The sequence below is a fragment of the Ochotona curzoniae genome, unplaced genomic scaffold (assembly GCF_017591425.1).
Source record: "Ochotona curzoniae isolate NIBS_2020 unplaced genomic scaffold, NIBS_Ocur_1.0 scaffold_2476, whole genome shotgun sequence".
Classification (NCBI taxonomy): domain Eukaryota; kingdom Metazoa; phylum Chordata; class Mammalia; order Lagomorpha; family Ochotonidae; genus Ochotona; species Ochotona curzoniae.
The window spans coordinates 14,487,896-14,505,522 of record NW_024467095.1 but is presented as its reverse complement, the minus strand read 5'-3'; the positions used below and the strand labels follow the sequence as shown (position 1 = coordinate 14,505,522).

The 17,627-nt window shown below is 45.2% G+C and overlaps 1 gene segment (V, D, J or C); it reads left to right on the top strand.

The window, feature by feature from the left end:
- The first annotated feature begins 12,242 nt into the window (after positions 1 to 12,242).
- LOC121170692 lies at positions 12,243 to 12,808 on the top strand. The segment is given in 2 exon segments: positions 12,243 to 12,372; positions 12,474 to 12,808. Coding segments are annotated over 2 exon segments (411 nt in total).
- Positions 12,809 to 17,627: the final 4,819 nt, after the last annotated feature.

The following is a 17,627-nucleotide window of genomic DNA, read 5'->3' as shown; positions in this document are numbered from 1 at the left end:
ACAGTCCAACAGTCCAAGCCCAACTTGGGAGGTGCTAGGGTGCAAATCAGGAAAAGAAAAGAGGAAGTGTGAGCTGTGGAAATCAACGAGAGCTGAAACAATCCAAAAAACCCTCTGTGAGGGCCAGGGAGCCACACCCGCCTAGCTAGTAGACTGAGGCAGATGCAAGGGCCTCCTTGTGCATGGTGTTGCCATGGGCTCCAGGGCCTTCTGCTGTGTGGTTGTTTGTCTCCTGGGCAGGTAAGTCTTGTGAAGATGAAGCATGTCTATCTTTGAGCTTCTACCTTTTTTCAAGGAACCGCTTCCTGGACTGACTTTAGATTTGGCTCCTTACTTCTAATCCCCATAGGCCCTGTAGGCATTGGAATTATCCAGATACCAAGAGAGCTTGTCACAGAGAGGACCAATAAAAGAATCCTGAAATACGAACCACTCCTCTGTCATAATGCCATGGATTTGGTGTAGACAGAATTCTAAAGAATGATGAGAATTCATGCTCATCTACAGTTTTGGGGATTCCTTGAAAATGCAATGGCTCTAAAACCCGTCACACCTGACTGTCCTGACAGCTCCCATATCTATTTTCACATGGATTCTTTAGAGCCAGGGGACTTGACCATGTCTCTTGACACTGCCCCCAAAAGCCTAGGCCTGGAGTCATTTGGTTCCTGTGCACAGTCCTCTGCACCTCAACAGGAAGCTGTATGAGAAACACATTCCCTTGAATCCCCAGATTATAGGATCTCTAATACCTCAACAGAAACGTCAAGACCTGTTGGTCCATTGAACAAAGTAATGTTAATCTCCATACCCAGCTATCAGCAGCCTGTGTCTTGGCATTGACTTGAACAAGAGCAGACGTGAATTTGAATAAAGGACACACACTTTTCAATTAAAATTGTTCTGAATGTCTTCTGTCCTTGGGAATTGCTTAACACTTTGGCCACATGTATCTTCCTTCCAATTGCTGTCTCTTTCTAATTTCTTTTTCTGTTAAAGTTAGAGTCTGGACCCCAGCTTTCATGCCAGCTCCAGTGTGCTCAGAATTTTCTGAAAACATGCATCCCCTCGGTGTGCAGTCCTGTCAGCTCCAGTCACTAATAATGCTTGATCCATATGGGCAGATTCACTGTCTTCTGGTCTACTCTTCCCAATGCATATTCAAGGTCTCAGTTCTGACTTCCAGTTGGGCTTGACTCCTCTCATGCTTGATTTTTGTTCTTGCTAATTCTTTATATCTTACATTAAACTATATAGAACGTTGCTTACCGCAAGCGAGAGAAGTGACTGCTGATATTTCTGAGCAGGAGTGGATACTTGCATTGTTCCTTTACGATGGCATTTGTCCTGCACACACATCCAACTCCATAGGCTAAGAGGATCTCTGAACTGTAAGGACTTGGGCATCCACGCCAATACAAAGCATCCCTCTTCTCTCCTCTAGATGGTGCTCCAGGAAACAAGGGTGAAGGCAGAGACATCTATAAGTACAGCCTGCGGGAGGAACTGCAGGGGCCCAGAAAGCCTCTCCTATGTTTCTGATTAGCAGAGAATTGTTCAAGAAGAGTTTTGATACCTGCTGTGACCTTGCCATGGATACCTGGCTCTTATGGGGAACAATTTTTACTCTCCTGAAAGCAGGTAGAGCCTTAGAATTTTAGGAAATTCTTGTCTGCCATTTACCTAAGATGATTCAAAACCTTTCCTTTAAATGGCTTTCTCTTCCCACAGGACATACAGAACCAGGAGTGACACAGACCCCCAGCCACCAGATCATGAAGAAGGGACAGGAAGTGACCTTTAGGTGTGATCCCATTCCTAACCACTTATACTTTTATTGGTACCGACAGATCTTGGGACAAAAAATGGACTTTCTGGTTTCCTTCTATAATGATGAACCCTCGGAGAAGTCTGAAATATTCAATGATCGATTCACAATTGAGAGGCCTAGTGGATCATATTTAATCCTGAAGATCCAGCCCACACAGCTGGAGGACTCAGCTGTGTACCTCTGTGCCAGCAGCTTAACCACAGCCTGGTAAAAAGATTGCCTGCCTGTGCACAAACACTCAACGTGCTTGCCTCTCTCCCAGCTACCAGCACCCCTTCCTGTCCCAGAGAAGGAAATCTGGTTGGGTTCATATTTTCTATCTTTAAATAGACAGATATCTGAAATTAAATGACCAGGTAGGATATCTTGAGCAGAATGGCCATGCGCTGTGGGATTTACAGATTTTTATGCAGACATCACAGGTTATCAGTGTTGGGTCCAAAGATGGAGCAATAGTTGGAGATGTGATCTCAGATATGCCAGTGGATGTTACGAACTGGCCCAGACTAATCTGTCCCCAGATCTGATGCACACACATGCTGGCAGTTACTGTAACCTGGTGTGGTCTGTGCTGCTCCTTGCTTTGATTCTTGCATTCACCTGCAGGGACTGTGTCCCAGTGAAGGAGTTTCCAAAGCTCCACTCTCAGGTTTCCACCCAGTGGCAGATCTCGTGCAAACCAGTGGGTCCTTGGCTCAGGCTGATTTTGTCCACCTCTTGTCCTGGCAGGAACAGTGGCCTTGCTCAAGTGGCCCATACCCATTCTGGTTCTTACTGTTAGGTGTTGCATCCAAGTCACACCTGGTTCACGCCCATACACAGCGTTCACATGGCTCAGCAGGAGTCAAGACCTAGCCCAATCTATTCTACACCCTATCTGGCTCTCACAAGTACCAGTGGGTACTGGAGTCTAGCCCAATCTGTCACTCCCCAGAACCCACCGAGGGAGGTTGTAGCCATGTCCAGCCAGCTTGCTGCACCCAATCCTGCTCTTGTCCCCACCACTGGGAACTCCAGCTGGGGCATTTCCTTAGCTCCCAGCCGGGCCTGTTCTCATCTGCAGCTCTTGGGTGTGCTAGCAAATATTGCAGGAATGGGATATTTCTAATTTGTATGATAGTTTCTTATGCATTACATGAAATTTAGAACCCAAACACCACTATGGACTTACAAATGTCTCCCACGGAGATAGCATGCACATTACCTAATTGAGACCAATGAAAACACTTGATACTATGCAAAATCTTGCAGAATCTATGAATTTGTTATTTTCTCCTAAAATTACTAGAGGGAGAAAGAGAGAAAGATGATCCAATAGTCATGTTTTATTATCTGTTCCTAGGCTTATTTTTCCTAATTTTCAAATCTCTTGCAAGTGCCCCTGGAACTCACAGCTTACTTTCCACCCTGAGTGTTGGACCACATGCCTTCTCAGATCTCCCCGTCCCGGTGGGAGGGGAGTCTTGGGCAGACTTGTGTCTTCCTGGGACTGAGGCTGTCTCTCTTTGCTGTGATATTTGATCCTAAGGCTGGAGGTGCCCCAGTGACACAATGACATTGCTCTTCAGGACAGCCTTGGGAGGAGCCGCTTAGTTCCCTGGTGATCTGAAGCCTGAGTTTGGGAGAAGACATTTTTGCCTTTCCCACACAATGGGCACCAAGTTCCTCAGCTATTTACTTACTGAGAAATCTGAGATCGTGGGAACAAAGGCTCCTTATGGCTCTCTGTCTCCCATATGTGCCTCTATTCTAAGACCTGTCCCACACTGTTGCCCTTGGTCCACTGGCAAAGGACTGAGTCCTGCCACCTTCAGTCCTCTGGACACAAGGAGGCCCCATGACACTACCAAGATTTGAGCAGTCCTGAAGATTCGGGAGGAAACTCTGGGTTGGAGAGGGTTAAGAGAAGGGTTGGGTTTAATTATAACAGGAAAATGTGGTTTACAGAGGTGGTGAGTCAAGGTTGAAGTGGGATGGGTTCAATACAATATTAAAGATTTCCATTGATGTACATCTGTTGTGGTTCAACAAAGATCTTGAACACCCGGACTCCATATGTGTGAACTTGCATGTGTTTGGAAAGAAAGGCAGTTTGAATTAGAGAGGATAGGAAGCCACAAACATGTACAGTAGAAGTTCTGTTCCTGCGGACAGTTCCTGGGGGCTGGGCTTCTGTTTTATCTCTGCTTAGCCTAGAAAAGGTCTCAGAGAAGGAAGCTTATGGGACTCTAGTAGTGACACTCCTGGGCTGGGATTCCCTAGAGATCTTGCAGAGATAGCATTACTGAGAGAAATCTACTTATCAGGACAGGGAAAGCTGACTGTCACGCATGCTAGCAGGTGCTGTGGTCTAGCTCAGTCCAGCCTGTCGCCAGACCCAGCCCACAGAACACGGAAGAGTGCTATAGATTTGCCTGGCCTAGTCTGCCCTCAGCCCCAGCACTTGAGCTCCCCAGAAGGAGCTGTTGCTTGGTAGGGAAGGTCCCCATGTTCCCCTATGAGGCTTGCTTTCAGTCCTGGATTTCACATATATCAGTGGAGATCACAGCTCTGCTTGGCTTTGGTCTGTCTTCATTCCTGATACTTGCATGTGCCAGCAGGTGCTATAGTATTGTCCCACCTGACTTTCTTCCAGTCCCAGCTTCCGCAAGTGCCAGGTGGTCTCCTCTCAAGTGAGTTCTGTGGTCCAGTATGGCTGGGCCTTTCAATGCCCCCAGCTCTATGCATAAATCGATGGGTGCTGCAGCTCCATGGAGGTAAGCCCATGATTCCCTTATAGAATTTATCTCCAGATCCAGTTCTCGTAACATTTTGGCAGGTGATATGGCCTATCCCCTGCTCCAACACTTACAGGTGGACACTGGTGCCTAGCCCAGCCAGGCATATCCCCAAGTCCCAGCTTTTGCATGTACCAGCAGATGGTGGACAATACTACTTTAGGCCATTCCTGGTCACCCATATGGTCAGTTGCCTTGGCCTGACTCATACATGCGCTCCTGTTTTCCCCATGTAAACCACTCTGTCTCAGCTCGCTCATCTATCTGAGAGTGCCATGGCCCAGTTCTTGAAGGATTCCAGAAGTCATTCACACCTTGTCAAACATGAACTCCATCACTGCTGCTCCAGTGTTCCCCAGAGTCCCTACCCCATGCAATCTGCAATCCTCCACCCCAACCTGGGAGCTGGGGTGGTATGTTCCAGCCTAGAATGTTTCAGCTTCTCCACTTTTCTTAGAAAAAAACAAATAAGCAACCATGCTGGCACACTGGTATAGTTAACACAAACTTGGCATTAGGCAGGCCTGAAATGCCTGCCAGCTCTTGGCTGCTTTTCTCCCAGCAGTGTAACACTTGCCTGGGTGCAAGGCAACCGAGCAGTTGGCTACAGCTGGGGCATCCTCAGCTCTGGTTTCCAACTGCATTATCTCTGAATGGAAAACAAGTGGTGATTCCAGAATACCTGGAGATAGAAGGTGAAATTTTAACACCCATTCAGGATGCACATATGAAAGAAGACTTTTCAATTTGCTTTCACTGAAGATACATGTTTCACCTTTTGAAAGAAGTACATTTTGAACTTTGTTTCTTGGCAATCTAAGAATGCGGAAAACTTTGTTGTATGTACACTTTAGTTGTTATACAGTCATTTCAGAATATTTATATATGCTACCTTAAATTTTCTACCAAACTAACTAAATGTGATATTTTTCATTTAGAACAGAACAGACGAATCTACTGAAGAGGGCCTTTTCAATTTTTTACTTTGGAATCCGAAATTCTTAGCTTTCTGTATTAAAAGCCACTTACAAAATGCTGGAAATTATAAAAATCAGAGAATGCAGGAACCCTCACTTTCATATTCAATGTTCAATGTTAAGAATGACAACTTTATTTTTTTTAAAATTTTTTTTTAGAACGACAACTTTACGTAAAGATTCAGGAATTTAGTAGTCTCCTGGACTCCTCCACTAAGTATCTTTTTAATTGTTCCAATAACAAAGTTCAAATGACACATAATAACTTTCTAGTTAATAATGCTTATGTATCATACTTCTTCTTTACATTTTTCTAAGTGCAACTTTTGAATGATTCAGAGCAAATATTTACAATTCATGAAAAAGAAATAATAAATATAAACATTTTGATAAATAGATTATAGCAGCTAAGTAGGTAAATAATATTAATGATGTGTATAGTTGATAATGAAATGGCCTGTAACAGGATGTCCTATTTAGTTCTGATTTGAATTTCCAGTTGGTTCATTTGCGGGCAAATGATTACATGTGCTGATGTGTTTGTTGACCTTCATATTTTTATCAGGGGAAAAAAATAAAAGACTGGGGGCTCAGAACCATCACTAGGAACTAGCAGCCCATTAAGCAAATAGAAGGAGTTGATGGCCCTTGTTCCCCTGAAAGTCGTGCTGAACATTAGTGAAGAAAGAGATCATTTCATGTAATACAATATTCATGAGTCTGTGAGCAAGGTAACTAATTCTGACTTGTTGGCTTACTGAAGCCAGGTGGCTTACTTCCCTGACCTTAGACCTAAGGCACTTACCTTGGTGCCCTAGGTTCAGAGATGAGTAATGTGTCTTCCTGACCACCAGGAGGAGCTGTAGCTCTACCAGTCCCTGAGCGTGGCTCCGCAACACATGCTGGTAGAGCAGCAAGGCCACCTGAGATTCGGAAACAACTGGAGATGTTTGCATTTATCACAAGTTGAGTTAGGGAATATATTTGGCATCCTGTGGATAGAAGCTGGTGATTATACTAATCATTCAATAGCAAGTCTTACAACAAAGAATTATGCAGTGTAGTAAGTAAACTCATATAGAGAACGAGGACCGTGGGCTGCACGCTGAGCTGTAAATTAAGCATGCGACACAAAGGAGAGTGACGTGGAGATGAGTCCGGGATGGTAAAGCATTGCAGGTTGGCATGACCTGACTGCCATGCTTCTCTTTAACAGCAAGAAAAATGACTCATTCTGTAGCAATCTCCTTGTAACACAGCTTTGCCTCACTCTACCTCTCAGAGGGTGTCACAGGGAGCAGGGCATCAGCCTGCCCCTCTAACTCCAGCAGGCTGCAGCTAACAACACACACATGCATTTGCCTGACTGAGCTGTTTCCAACTGAGGCCTCGAGTCAATGTCCTGCTGAGAGCAGCCTTTGCCTGAGCTCACTAAGCATGAATCAGACATTCAAGGGTCTAATATCTGAGTGAAGCTCCCTGTGCTATCGCTGTGAAGCATGACTGAGCTGGAAATCCTTAGGTAGAGAAAGGGAAGAGGTGGCCAACTCCTGGTGTAGGGAAAGACAAAGAGGCAGTTACAAACACTCCTTTGAAATGAGCAAAGACTGGAGGTGCAAATGAAGCAGATGCTGCTGGAGGAGACTGTAAGAACCAGGAACCAGCACAGGCTGTGACATCACAGACAGCAAAGCACTCATTGGTAGAGGCAGAGTTGAACCTGCAGCCTGGACTTCTCACGCTGGCAGACCAGAATCCTCAGCTTGCAGTGTCCTGGTCTTCAAAACATGCTAATGCTACCATGGTCTCCAGGCTCCTGTGCTGTGTGGCCCTCTGCCTGCTAGCAGCAGGTGAGTCCTGGGCCCAGGTGGCATGACTCTGGCTGAATCTCTAAGCAGTGTAATCATCTGTTCAACAGTGCATTGTCCCCTAGGACTTTTCTGAGTTCTATTCTTTTTCTTCACAGGCCCTTTGGACACAGCTGTTTCTCAGACTCCAAAATATCTCCTCACACAAGTCGGCAATAAAGCAACTATGAAATGTGACAATCATGCCTCAGAAGACATACATTAAAACCTCTTCAATTTCACTATCATCAAATTAAAAACCCCCCACATTATCCCAAACATCACCTTAACCACATAAACAAACATCTAAACTCCACCTCCAAACCACAACACCTTCTAATCCTCCTCCTCACTTCATATAAACACATTATCATAATACTACTAATATCTCCATCATATTTCCACCTATATATATCATTACAACATATTTTTCCTCATACATACTTCAATAACAAAAATTTAATCATTTTCTTAAAATTATAAACCACCATCTCACCTTCCCAAAAAATAACACAACAACACTCTATTTTCCATTACCTTACCATCCTAATCTTCATACTAATTAATCCCCATCTCCTTATTCAATCATACTCCTTTCTCAAACCACATATATTCCCAATTAAACACCTCATACCATTTATCAATTCACCCAAACAACCAATACCACAACTACCCAATCCATAAAACAAAATATCCCCCCTACAAATTTCACACAATCATTATCACTTCACTTTATCCCATTCATCATCCACCCCCTATAAAAAAACTACAATAAACAAATACCTACCCACTACAACCTTATATTTCCATCATATAATAATATACACTTCCACTCAATCAATTTCTCCACACTCTTCTCTTTACACTTTACTTATAAAATACCCTAAATATAACACACCCCATACAATCTAATCAATAAAAAATATAAACCAACTATTTTCCCATCTTTCTCCCTCCCCACATTTCCAAACTCCTTTATTACAATTATTTATCCTAAATCTATTAACTATAATTTTTAAAAAAATTATTGTTTTGATCCTAATATTTCACTATATACATTATGTCGCTACTAAGGGTCTTCCATGCACTTGACCATTGCACGAGGTGAGACAGTTGTTTGGAGATGGGAAATCAGAGGAAATGTGTAGGTCAGACCAGGAACAATTAAATAGCTTTGCCTACTCCTTGCTGGTGCATGCAAAATCTGGGCTGGAGGGCAAGCCTGCCTGGACTAGGCTGCGGTATTCATCTGTGAGTGTCAGAGCAGGTGGTGGCTCATGTAGGTTGGGGCGCAGCATACAACCATCACAGCATGCAAGAGAACCAAATTGGTGGGAAGGGGAGGAAAGGAGCAGATTTTATTGGGGAATTGTGATGATCCAGGCCGGACCAGAGAATTCACCTAGCAGGAATGCACCTGACACATGCAGGAATAAAAGTCTAGCTCTGACTGTGCCTAGTCAGTTTTCCCAGGCAGTGCAAATTCAGCATCTATCAGAATCTACAGAGAGTATAATTAAGAAAATCAATTGGAGCTGGGTAAATGGGGATATTGACATCACAGGAAAAGCCACCAACCAGAGCTGAGGAGACCGAGCCCAGTTCCCTACCTAGGGCAGGACATCTCAGTCATTGAAGCCCCACTTAGACCTCACCCTATCATGGGCTGCTGCCTCCTCTGCTGTGTGGTCCTCTGTCTCCTGGGCACAGGTGAGTCTTGGGTTCAGATGAACTAACTACTCATGCTTTTTCCTTTTGGCGGCATTAACCAACCTGCCTCCTGAGCTTTGAGATTTGTCTCTTTTCCCAACAGTCTTCATGGACACTGGAGTTACCCAGACACCAAGACACCTGATCATGGGAAAAGCAAACAAGAAGACGATAAGATGTGAACAACGGCTGAATCATAATGCGTTGTACTGGTACAAACAGCATGCTCAGAGGCCCCCAGAGCTCATGTTTCTCTACAACTACAAAGAACTCACTGAGAACCAGAGTGTGCCAAGCCGCTTCTCCCCTGAATGCCCTGACAGCTCTCATCTGCTTCTTCACCTGTCCAGACTGCAGCCAGAAGACTCGGCTGTGTATCTCTGCGCCAGCAGCCGAGACACAGCCCTGCAGACGCACCGCCTCCCTGTGCACAAACCCCAGGATCCCAGAAACCTTGAGGGCAAGGAGGGCTTGGTTGAATATTTCCTGTAGCTCCCCAGACAGAAGCAGCAAGTAAATGTGGCAGCTTTAGTGCCTACATCCTTAGTCAGTCTCAGTTCTGTCTGACCTGAGTGGGACTGCTATGTCAGCTGATTAAAAGAAAAAAAAAAAACCACTTCATTTTCTAGATGTTTTAGATGCCTTTTTAAAAACAATCCACTTACTTATTTGAAAGGTAAAACTTTACCCTACGAAAAGAGAAAAAGAGAGATAGTCCATCTGCTGGTTCACTGCCCAAATGGCCACAACAGCTGGAACTGGTCAAGGCCAGGACCTTTATCCAGGTCTCCCACATAGGTGCATGGGTCCAAGCACTTTGGTCTTCTTCCAGTGTCCCAGGTGGAGCCACCTGGACTCCAAGTAGGTCCATATGGGATGCTGAAATGACAGATGCAGCTTTTTCTGAATTATTACAGCTTGTTGTGAATGGCTCATTGCTTTAAGGTTTCGCAGGAATCCTCCTCCTCATAATTATCTGTGTACAGATAACCCTGCCACACCCTGAGCACCGCACGGAGGGTCGGGCGCTGTCCTCTGAGGGACCTCACTCGGGACATTTCAGCTCCTCTGTTTCTGAGCCGCCTTCCATGAACCGAGTGGCCCACCCCTCCCAGGGTCAGTCAGTCCTGAGCTCTGAAACCCGACAAAAGATTTTCAAAGAAGGGTCTCAGGAGGGCTGGAGCCAGCTGCCCAAAGCACTAGGAGACCTAGAACTTGGGAAATGGGTTTGCAAATGTGTATGGCTCTGTCTTCATCTACACGGTTATTCTACATTCCATTTTGCCTCTGGTCTAATTCATCTTTTTCCCACTCCAGTCTAGACCTGATTGCACCCCACGTCTGCAGACACAAGCTTGTGTGGGTCTGCTCTCACTGATTCTGTACCTGGACTAGGAGTTCCTTCTCTCGCCAGTGCTCTCTCATGTCCTGACTTGTCCTGGTGGGTCTTAGAGCTTTGTTCCTCACCAGGATGGACTCTCTCCACCAACACCTGCAGGAGTATTTCTCCTCCTTGGGTCTCTTCATCCCCAACAGTTTGAATCATTAGGATCAGAGATTGATACCTCTGGAGTGTGTCCCTAAACCAGCTGTGAAGTGCAGAGTGGATCCCGGATAACTTCCGCAGTCTTACCCTTGGCCTTGCTCTTCTCCCAGGGCAACTGTTGGCTACTTTATTTTGCGGGAAGCCATACAGTCGGGACAGACGGAGCGAGAGTGTGACTAGCACAGCTTCATGGCTAGCAAGGCTTTGAGGAGCTTCTGGCTGCTTGGTGAGGCCTGGCAGAATGTCCCTAATCAACTCATTGCTGCCTCACCCCATTGTATGGACACTTGATCACCTCTCTGATATGTCACCCTCAGAAGAGGGTGTTGCTGTTGTTTTTGTGCAAATGTGACATGATTCCTGTAACCAGTGTAACACCTCAGACTGATGAATCATGTTATGGTAAAAGGGGTCTTTAACAACTTAAGGCAATGACACACAGCTAAAAGCATACAACAGTACAATTGAGCCCACATTGCCCCAAACATCCTGTTATGTGTCCACCTTTGTCCTGGAGCTTGCCCTAACATAAGCCATGTTTTCTGTAAGAAATGGCTTGATAATGTCCAGGAACAGATGGCAATCATGGAGGTACGAAGAGTTTGTTTACCGTGCAGCCTTGAACTGTTACATGAAATGGCGCATTTTGGTTTCTCAGCACAGAAAGCAGAAAGTAAATGGGGCATCTTCTAAAGGGAAACAAGTGTGAACCCCCAAAGAAATATGGTTTGAAACTTCTACCTTACATTGGCACTTGTGCTTAGGGAAAGAAAACAGTTTAGAAAGATTAAAAAAAGTTTTTTTGCAAAGGCGCTCAATTTGTAGAAAGGTTGAGTTGCCCTGATTCTTTTCACAGCCTTTAACAAAAGAACAAACAAAAAAAAACAATTGAATCAGTACTAGGTGAAGGTGATGGTAATTAATGCAAGATTGATTATAAGATTTAGTAAAGAATCTATGACATACACCTTTATAAATTTCTTTCATAGGCTTTCCTTTTAATCTTGTATTTTTATACTGGTTTAGTGAAAATTGATTTTGGGTATGAAATAACCACCTATTACTATGTAACCACATACTCTGCCAACCATGAAGTTTCTGGCTTCAGCCAGGGGACTGCAGGTTTGAATGAGTATAGCTTGCTGAAAATATTTTCTCTGAAGTAAAACAATAACATTTTTTTTTAGGATTGTTCTTGTAATCATTCTTTAATGAAGTAACAATGAAACAATTGGATGTTGTATAAAAGCTTGTGATGATTTCTGCATAAATAAAGAAAGCAACTTTTTGAGTTGTCCTTTATGAACATCATGCTATGGTGGTCCTCGTCTCTGGTCTTTTTTCCCTCCAACTCATGCACCCTTCCTGAGCTCCGAACTGGGCTGGAGCTGGTCTCCGGCATTATTTAAGATCCTGGCGGGAGTGCCTACACGTCCAAGCCATGCTGGGATCTTCTCTGTGTCTGTGATGACAGTAGTTCTCACTCCTGTGGGGGCGCTGCAGAGCTTATATGGGCAGCTGAGACTGTGGCAAGACAGGGCTTCCTCCCTCAAACGACTAATGCCCAGAGTCTAGCAGAGAAAGGACTCAGCCTTCCCTGATCCTGCCATGGGCAGACACAGAACAGCAGGACCCAGTAGAGGCTGCCTCCTCTACTGGATGATCCTGGGCCTGCTGGGAGCAGGTGGGTCCTGTGTGTGCTTGGGATGTTTCCATCTGGTGCTTACTTGAGGACACCTCTCAATTTCCTGCTCATTCTCCTTCTGGCCTTTGTCTATTCCACAGGACACATGGAATCCAGAGTCAGCCAAACCCCCAGCCACGATGTCACAGAGATGGGACAGAGCGCAGTCCTGAGATGTGAGCCCATTTCTGGTCACTATGCCCTCTATTGGTATCGACATACCCTAGAAAAGGGAATGGAGTTTCTGATCTATTTCTATAACAAGGCTCCTACTGAGAAGGCGGACTTCTTCCAGGATCGGTTCTCGGCTAACATGTCCGAGGACTCCCACGCTACACTGACTATCCAACCTGTGCAGCTTGGGGACTCAGCCACATATTTCTGTGCCAGCAGCTTGGATCACATTGCTACAAAGTCACTTCCTGCCCATGCATAAATTTCACAGCTCCTGCAGGCTCTCTCAGACACACTCTGCCAAAGGGTGGGAAGGGACTGTGGTTGTATCTGCAGGTGCTTCCCATGAAAGTTAACCACTAACTCCAAGTGCCAAAATGGTAAGTAGAAACATACCTGGGGCCACGATGTGTCTTTGCACCTACACTCACTGAGATGGGGAAATGAAAACAAATTGTGGTCAAGTAACAGAGGACAAAAGAGGATTCCTGCAGGGGAAAGTGGTTTAGAAGAGGAACAACCACCTCAGTCATACTGGAGCAATGAGTACTATTTTCTTTAAGATGACTTAGTTATCATGTGGTCCAGTTATCGTGTAGACCACAGTGATCCAGTTTGAGAAAGCCTGTTGGGACCATTGACTAAAAAACAGCTTCAGCTAATTCTCAATCACTCTCAAGTCTTTGAGTCCATCTGTTGTAAGGATGACAGGTTGTCTTCATGTCATTTGTACCGGGATTTCCTTGATCACTACCACCTAAGATGATGGGATAGTCCCCATCTTAAACACAGCCCAGGCCAGGCTTCTTCAGCCATGCCAAGTGTGAGTCGACTTAGCCTTCCTTAACAAAATACCATACAGTGGGTAGCTTTAACAACAAACTCCTTTTGGCATGGCTCTGGAGGCCTGCGGTCAGGGTTGGTCCGGTTCTGGTGAAGGCTCTCCTTTTGGCTTGCTTACAGCCGTCCTTCTTGCTGTGACCCCATATGTTCAGAAGAGAACAAGCAAGAACTTTCCTCTTTCTCTCTTTTTAGTTTTATTTTGTGAGACAGAGAGAATGTTCCCATCTGCTGGATAGCCTACATACCTGCAAAATCTTGGGCAAAGTTAAGTCAAAACTGGGAGCTAGATGGTCTCCTATGTTCATGGTGGGAACTCAGCTCCTTTGAGCCTTCACCTGCTGCCTCAAAAAGCAGAAAGGTGGCTTCTGACGCAGAGCCAGTCTTCGGACCAGCATGTCTGGTGCGAGACACAGGCATTGCAAATGGCAGCCTTGCTACTAGGCCAAATGCCAAGCCCTCCTGCATCTGTTTAGCAGGCAAATTAACCTTATCAGACAAGAACTTCACCGTTATGATCCAACTTAGCTTGAATTATTTCCATAAAGTTCCTGTGTTTAAAAACTGCTACTTCGGGGCTTGAACAGATGGCTTCAGGAGGACATAAACATGCAGTTCACAAAATCAAAACAAAACAACAAACCTTCAAATCACTGAACAGCAGTCCACCAGGGGGCACTGTGGCACCATTGAGCCCCATATGGTGCTCACTGAGCTGGCTGCTTGGAACAAGGAGGGTTAAAGAAGAGCTTTGACACCTTTTCCACCACAGATTTTTATGACAAGTACACATACTTGCAGGTGTGCTGCTGCCACCAGGAGCCATGGTCTTCAGCTACACCACAGTTTTAGAGTCTTTCTGAGCTTGGAAGGAAGAGTGAAAGGTGAGTGCTGAAACACTGACTTTGGAAAGAACAACTGACTTTGGAAAGAAGCCAAGGAGGAGCCAGAATGGTGCACATGGCTCATGTAGCCTGAGCCCAGCACAGCCTACAGCAAGCCAGCCCAGATCCAAGTGATACGGGAGAGACTTTGCAGGACAAAACAGAGGTCCTGAAGGAGGGGAGCCAGGGACACAGCAAGAAAGGCAAGTTACACAGGAGCCTTCACAGACCATGATGTTAGAGCACTGACCTCACAGCCCAACATCCAATCAGGGAACAGATGACCAGAACACCAGCCCTCCTAGAAACAGAATGTGTTCCAGGTTCTGTCCAACCCTGCCATGAGCTCCAGGTTCCGCTGTTATGTGGCCACTTGTCTATTGGGAGTGAACAAATCCTTAATAAGGTGGGATATCTTTGGGGCATGCATTAGCCAAGGAACTTTAAGCTTTCTCTTATGTTCTTTTTTTCTCCAACTTCTCTTCCCTTGTTTCCCAGGCCCATTGATTCTGCTCAACAGAATAGGGGGATAATGGAGGCCTGTTAGGAGATGACAGAGATCAGTGATTTTTCAGGATAATCCTCCCAACAGGAAAGCACAGACCAAGAACTCAGCTCTCATCTAGGAAGACCAACGCTGAGCACAGAAAACTTGCCCTAGTGTGCCATGGGTTCCAGGCTCCTTCTTTAGATGCTACTTTGTCTCATGGGAACAGGTGAGTTATGGGGCCAAGAAGAGCATTCCCACCCTGAACACACTAATTCCTCAATCTTCCACTTCCCTTGGAGTTATGCCCTTGTGTTCTCTCCTCTGCTCAACTCCATCTGCTTTGCCCACAGGACCAGTATAGGCAGCAGAAGTTACCCAAACGCCAAGACACCTGATCAAAACAAGAGGGCAACAAGTGACACTGAATTGTACCCCAGCCTCGGGCCATGACCGTGTGTTGTGGTACCAACAGGGCCCGGATCACGGTCTCCAATTTCTGTTTGATTATTACTTGGAATCACAGAGTGCAAAAGGCAATGTCCCAGACCGGTTCTCAGCTCACCAATTCAGAGACTACCGTTCTGAGCTGAGCGTGAGTGCCCTGGAATTAGAAGACTCAGCTGTGTATCTCTGTGCCAGCAGCTTATAGCACAGCCCTTCTGAGTCCCCAGCCTTCTGTGCACAAACCTCTTTCCCCAGAGTGGAGAAGCCTCAGAGTTGACACAGCTGAGAGCCTGGGCCCTGCAGGGTGCAGCAAAACTGGTGTCAGTATTCTGAAAAGTGACACCTGGAGCATCCCCACCACTGGAGGGTAGTTCTAGCAAGACCATCGGCATCTGTTGAGAGTATTGTACCACCTTAGAAGGGACTTGATGCAACAGGCCATCCTTGTGTTACACTATGCCCGACAAGTGAAGAGTAAAACTTTATGATTTAATAGCTGAACTTTCTTTTGTAGAGTGAGAAATTTCATGCTTACGTCAAACTTGCTTGTTCATAGCTTTAGGCAGACTCTAATACCATAGGAGTTTACTTTATAAAATTGAGGGGAAGGCATTGGAATTTAGAGAATATTAAAGCAGATGACCATAAAAATTAAACATTGACACAGACAGCAGATGACCAAAAGTCGTGTTCTATGCACAGTGAACTCCCCTCTCTCTCTCCTCCCAAGGTCAAGTAAGCAAAGCCTTGTAGCAACTTGCATCATAACACAATTGGTCTCAGTTGAAAAAAATCTCCAAATGCCAGCTGCTCAAGAAACTGGAGTGCTTGATCCTGGCACCAGAGTTGTTCCGGAGGACAAAACCAGATGCTTTCCAAAGCACAAACTAGAGCCTGCCACCCTAGGCATGGCAGGGCTGACTCTCCAGTTTCCCCAGAATAGATTTTGCCTCCCTGGGACAGGGTCTGACACTCATCCTCGATGTACTTGCTGTGACCACACGGCTCTTTCGAGGGAAGCACATTGTGGAGCTTTCCTAACACTCAGTCACATTTTCTATCCTTACTAATTTGTGTTTATCTTCTCATGGTCTATAAGGGTCTTCCTGTTCCCCAATACACTGGGAACAGACTCCGCTCATCTGCACATTCTAGTCCCCACCCGCCTACCCTGGCATCCCAGATCCTGGATTTTGTCTCTTGCCTAAACACTCTGCTATTCATGACATGAATATGCTAATGCCTCCTTATACAAAGACCAGGGATATTATTACCCACGTGTAACCTTCAGAGAGGGCTCCTCTCACCTGCAGATACACGTATCTCAGTTATCCACAAATTCTGCCAAACTTCGAGCAACCGTGCTTTTCTAGTGAGTATCGAAAAGTGCTTTCAGCCCCCGACTCCACAGTAAGTATATCTAAAACTGGAATTTGGCAATGCTCTTCCAATAAAGAAAAATATGCTATGGTAATATTTATCTAGTTTCACGAGCCTGTAACAAGAACATTTCCTCACTGCAATTACAATGCTAGAGATGCAATGATTTGGAAATGCCATTTAAAGGTGCTTTTGGAAACGAACCTGAAAAAAAAAGTGAAAGAAAAATTGACTGTGTTTTGCTTGGTAATAGACCATTATCTTTATAGCCACTTTTAAGATAAAATCTAGAAGCTGTCTGTAAACCAAGTATCTAATATGTGGCAAGAATTCACTTAAAGACTCCACAGGAAAAGATGTCTGTTGATAGAAAAAGCAGTGTAGAATACAGAGCTTCCAGGCTAAGCCTTCTTAAATGCTCCAGCGGTTGTTTGTATGACCTGTATTTATTCAAGATCACCTCTCATTAGCATGCTCATGGCAATGTTATAGTTTTTATTTCCTCTTGAATTATGGTTTTGATTTGATTCTTTGGCAGGGAGAGGGGTGTCTGACAGGCTAAAGGTAGAGTTGAGTATTATGAGTATTATTTCCAAATGAGTCAGTCCGGGAAGCAATCGAATAGATGTGCTGGGATATTTCTGCTCCAGGTTTTACCACTCCAGAGAGCACTCACTGTGTTAGAGGTGGGATTTCCTAGAAACTGCATTGCTGGCCACTTGGAGGTGCTGTGGGCTGGCAGTTGCACTGTAAGGGCTCCTGGGAGGAGGGCTTGGAAGGCAGGCTCAGAAGAGAAAGGCAGAAGGGAAGACTTGGCTTCTGTTTGAACCCAGAGGCTGATGTGAAATTGGTAAGAGGGTCCTTAAATACATGGACACTGCCCAGGGAAGGGTGAGGGTGCCATGGATCGCCACAGAAAGAAGGAATTTATCTGTGCCTGCATAAGGAATGGAGGTAAAGAATTGCAGAAACAAAAGTTGAGGAACCAGTGTCAGAGCCAGGGACAAATAGAAGGAGAATGTGTAAGGAAAAAAGTATGTTCT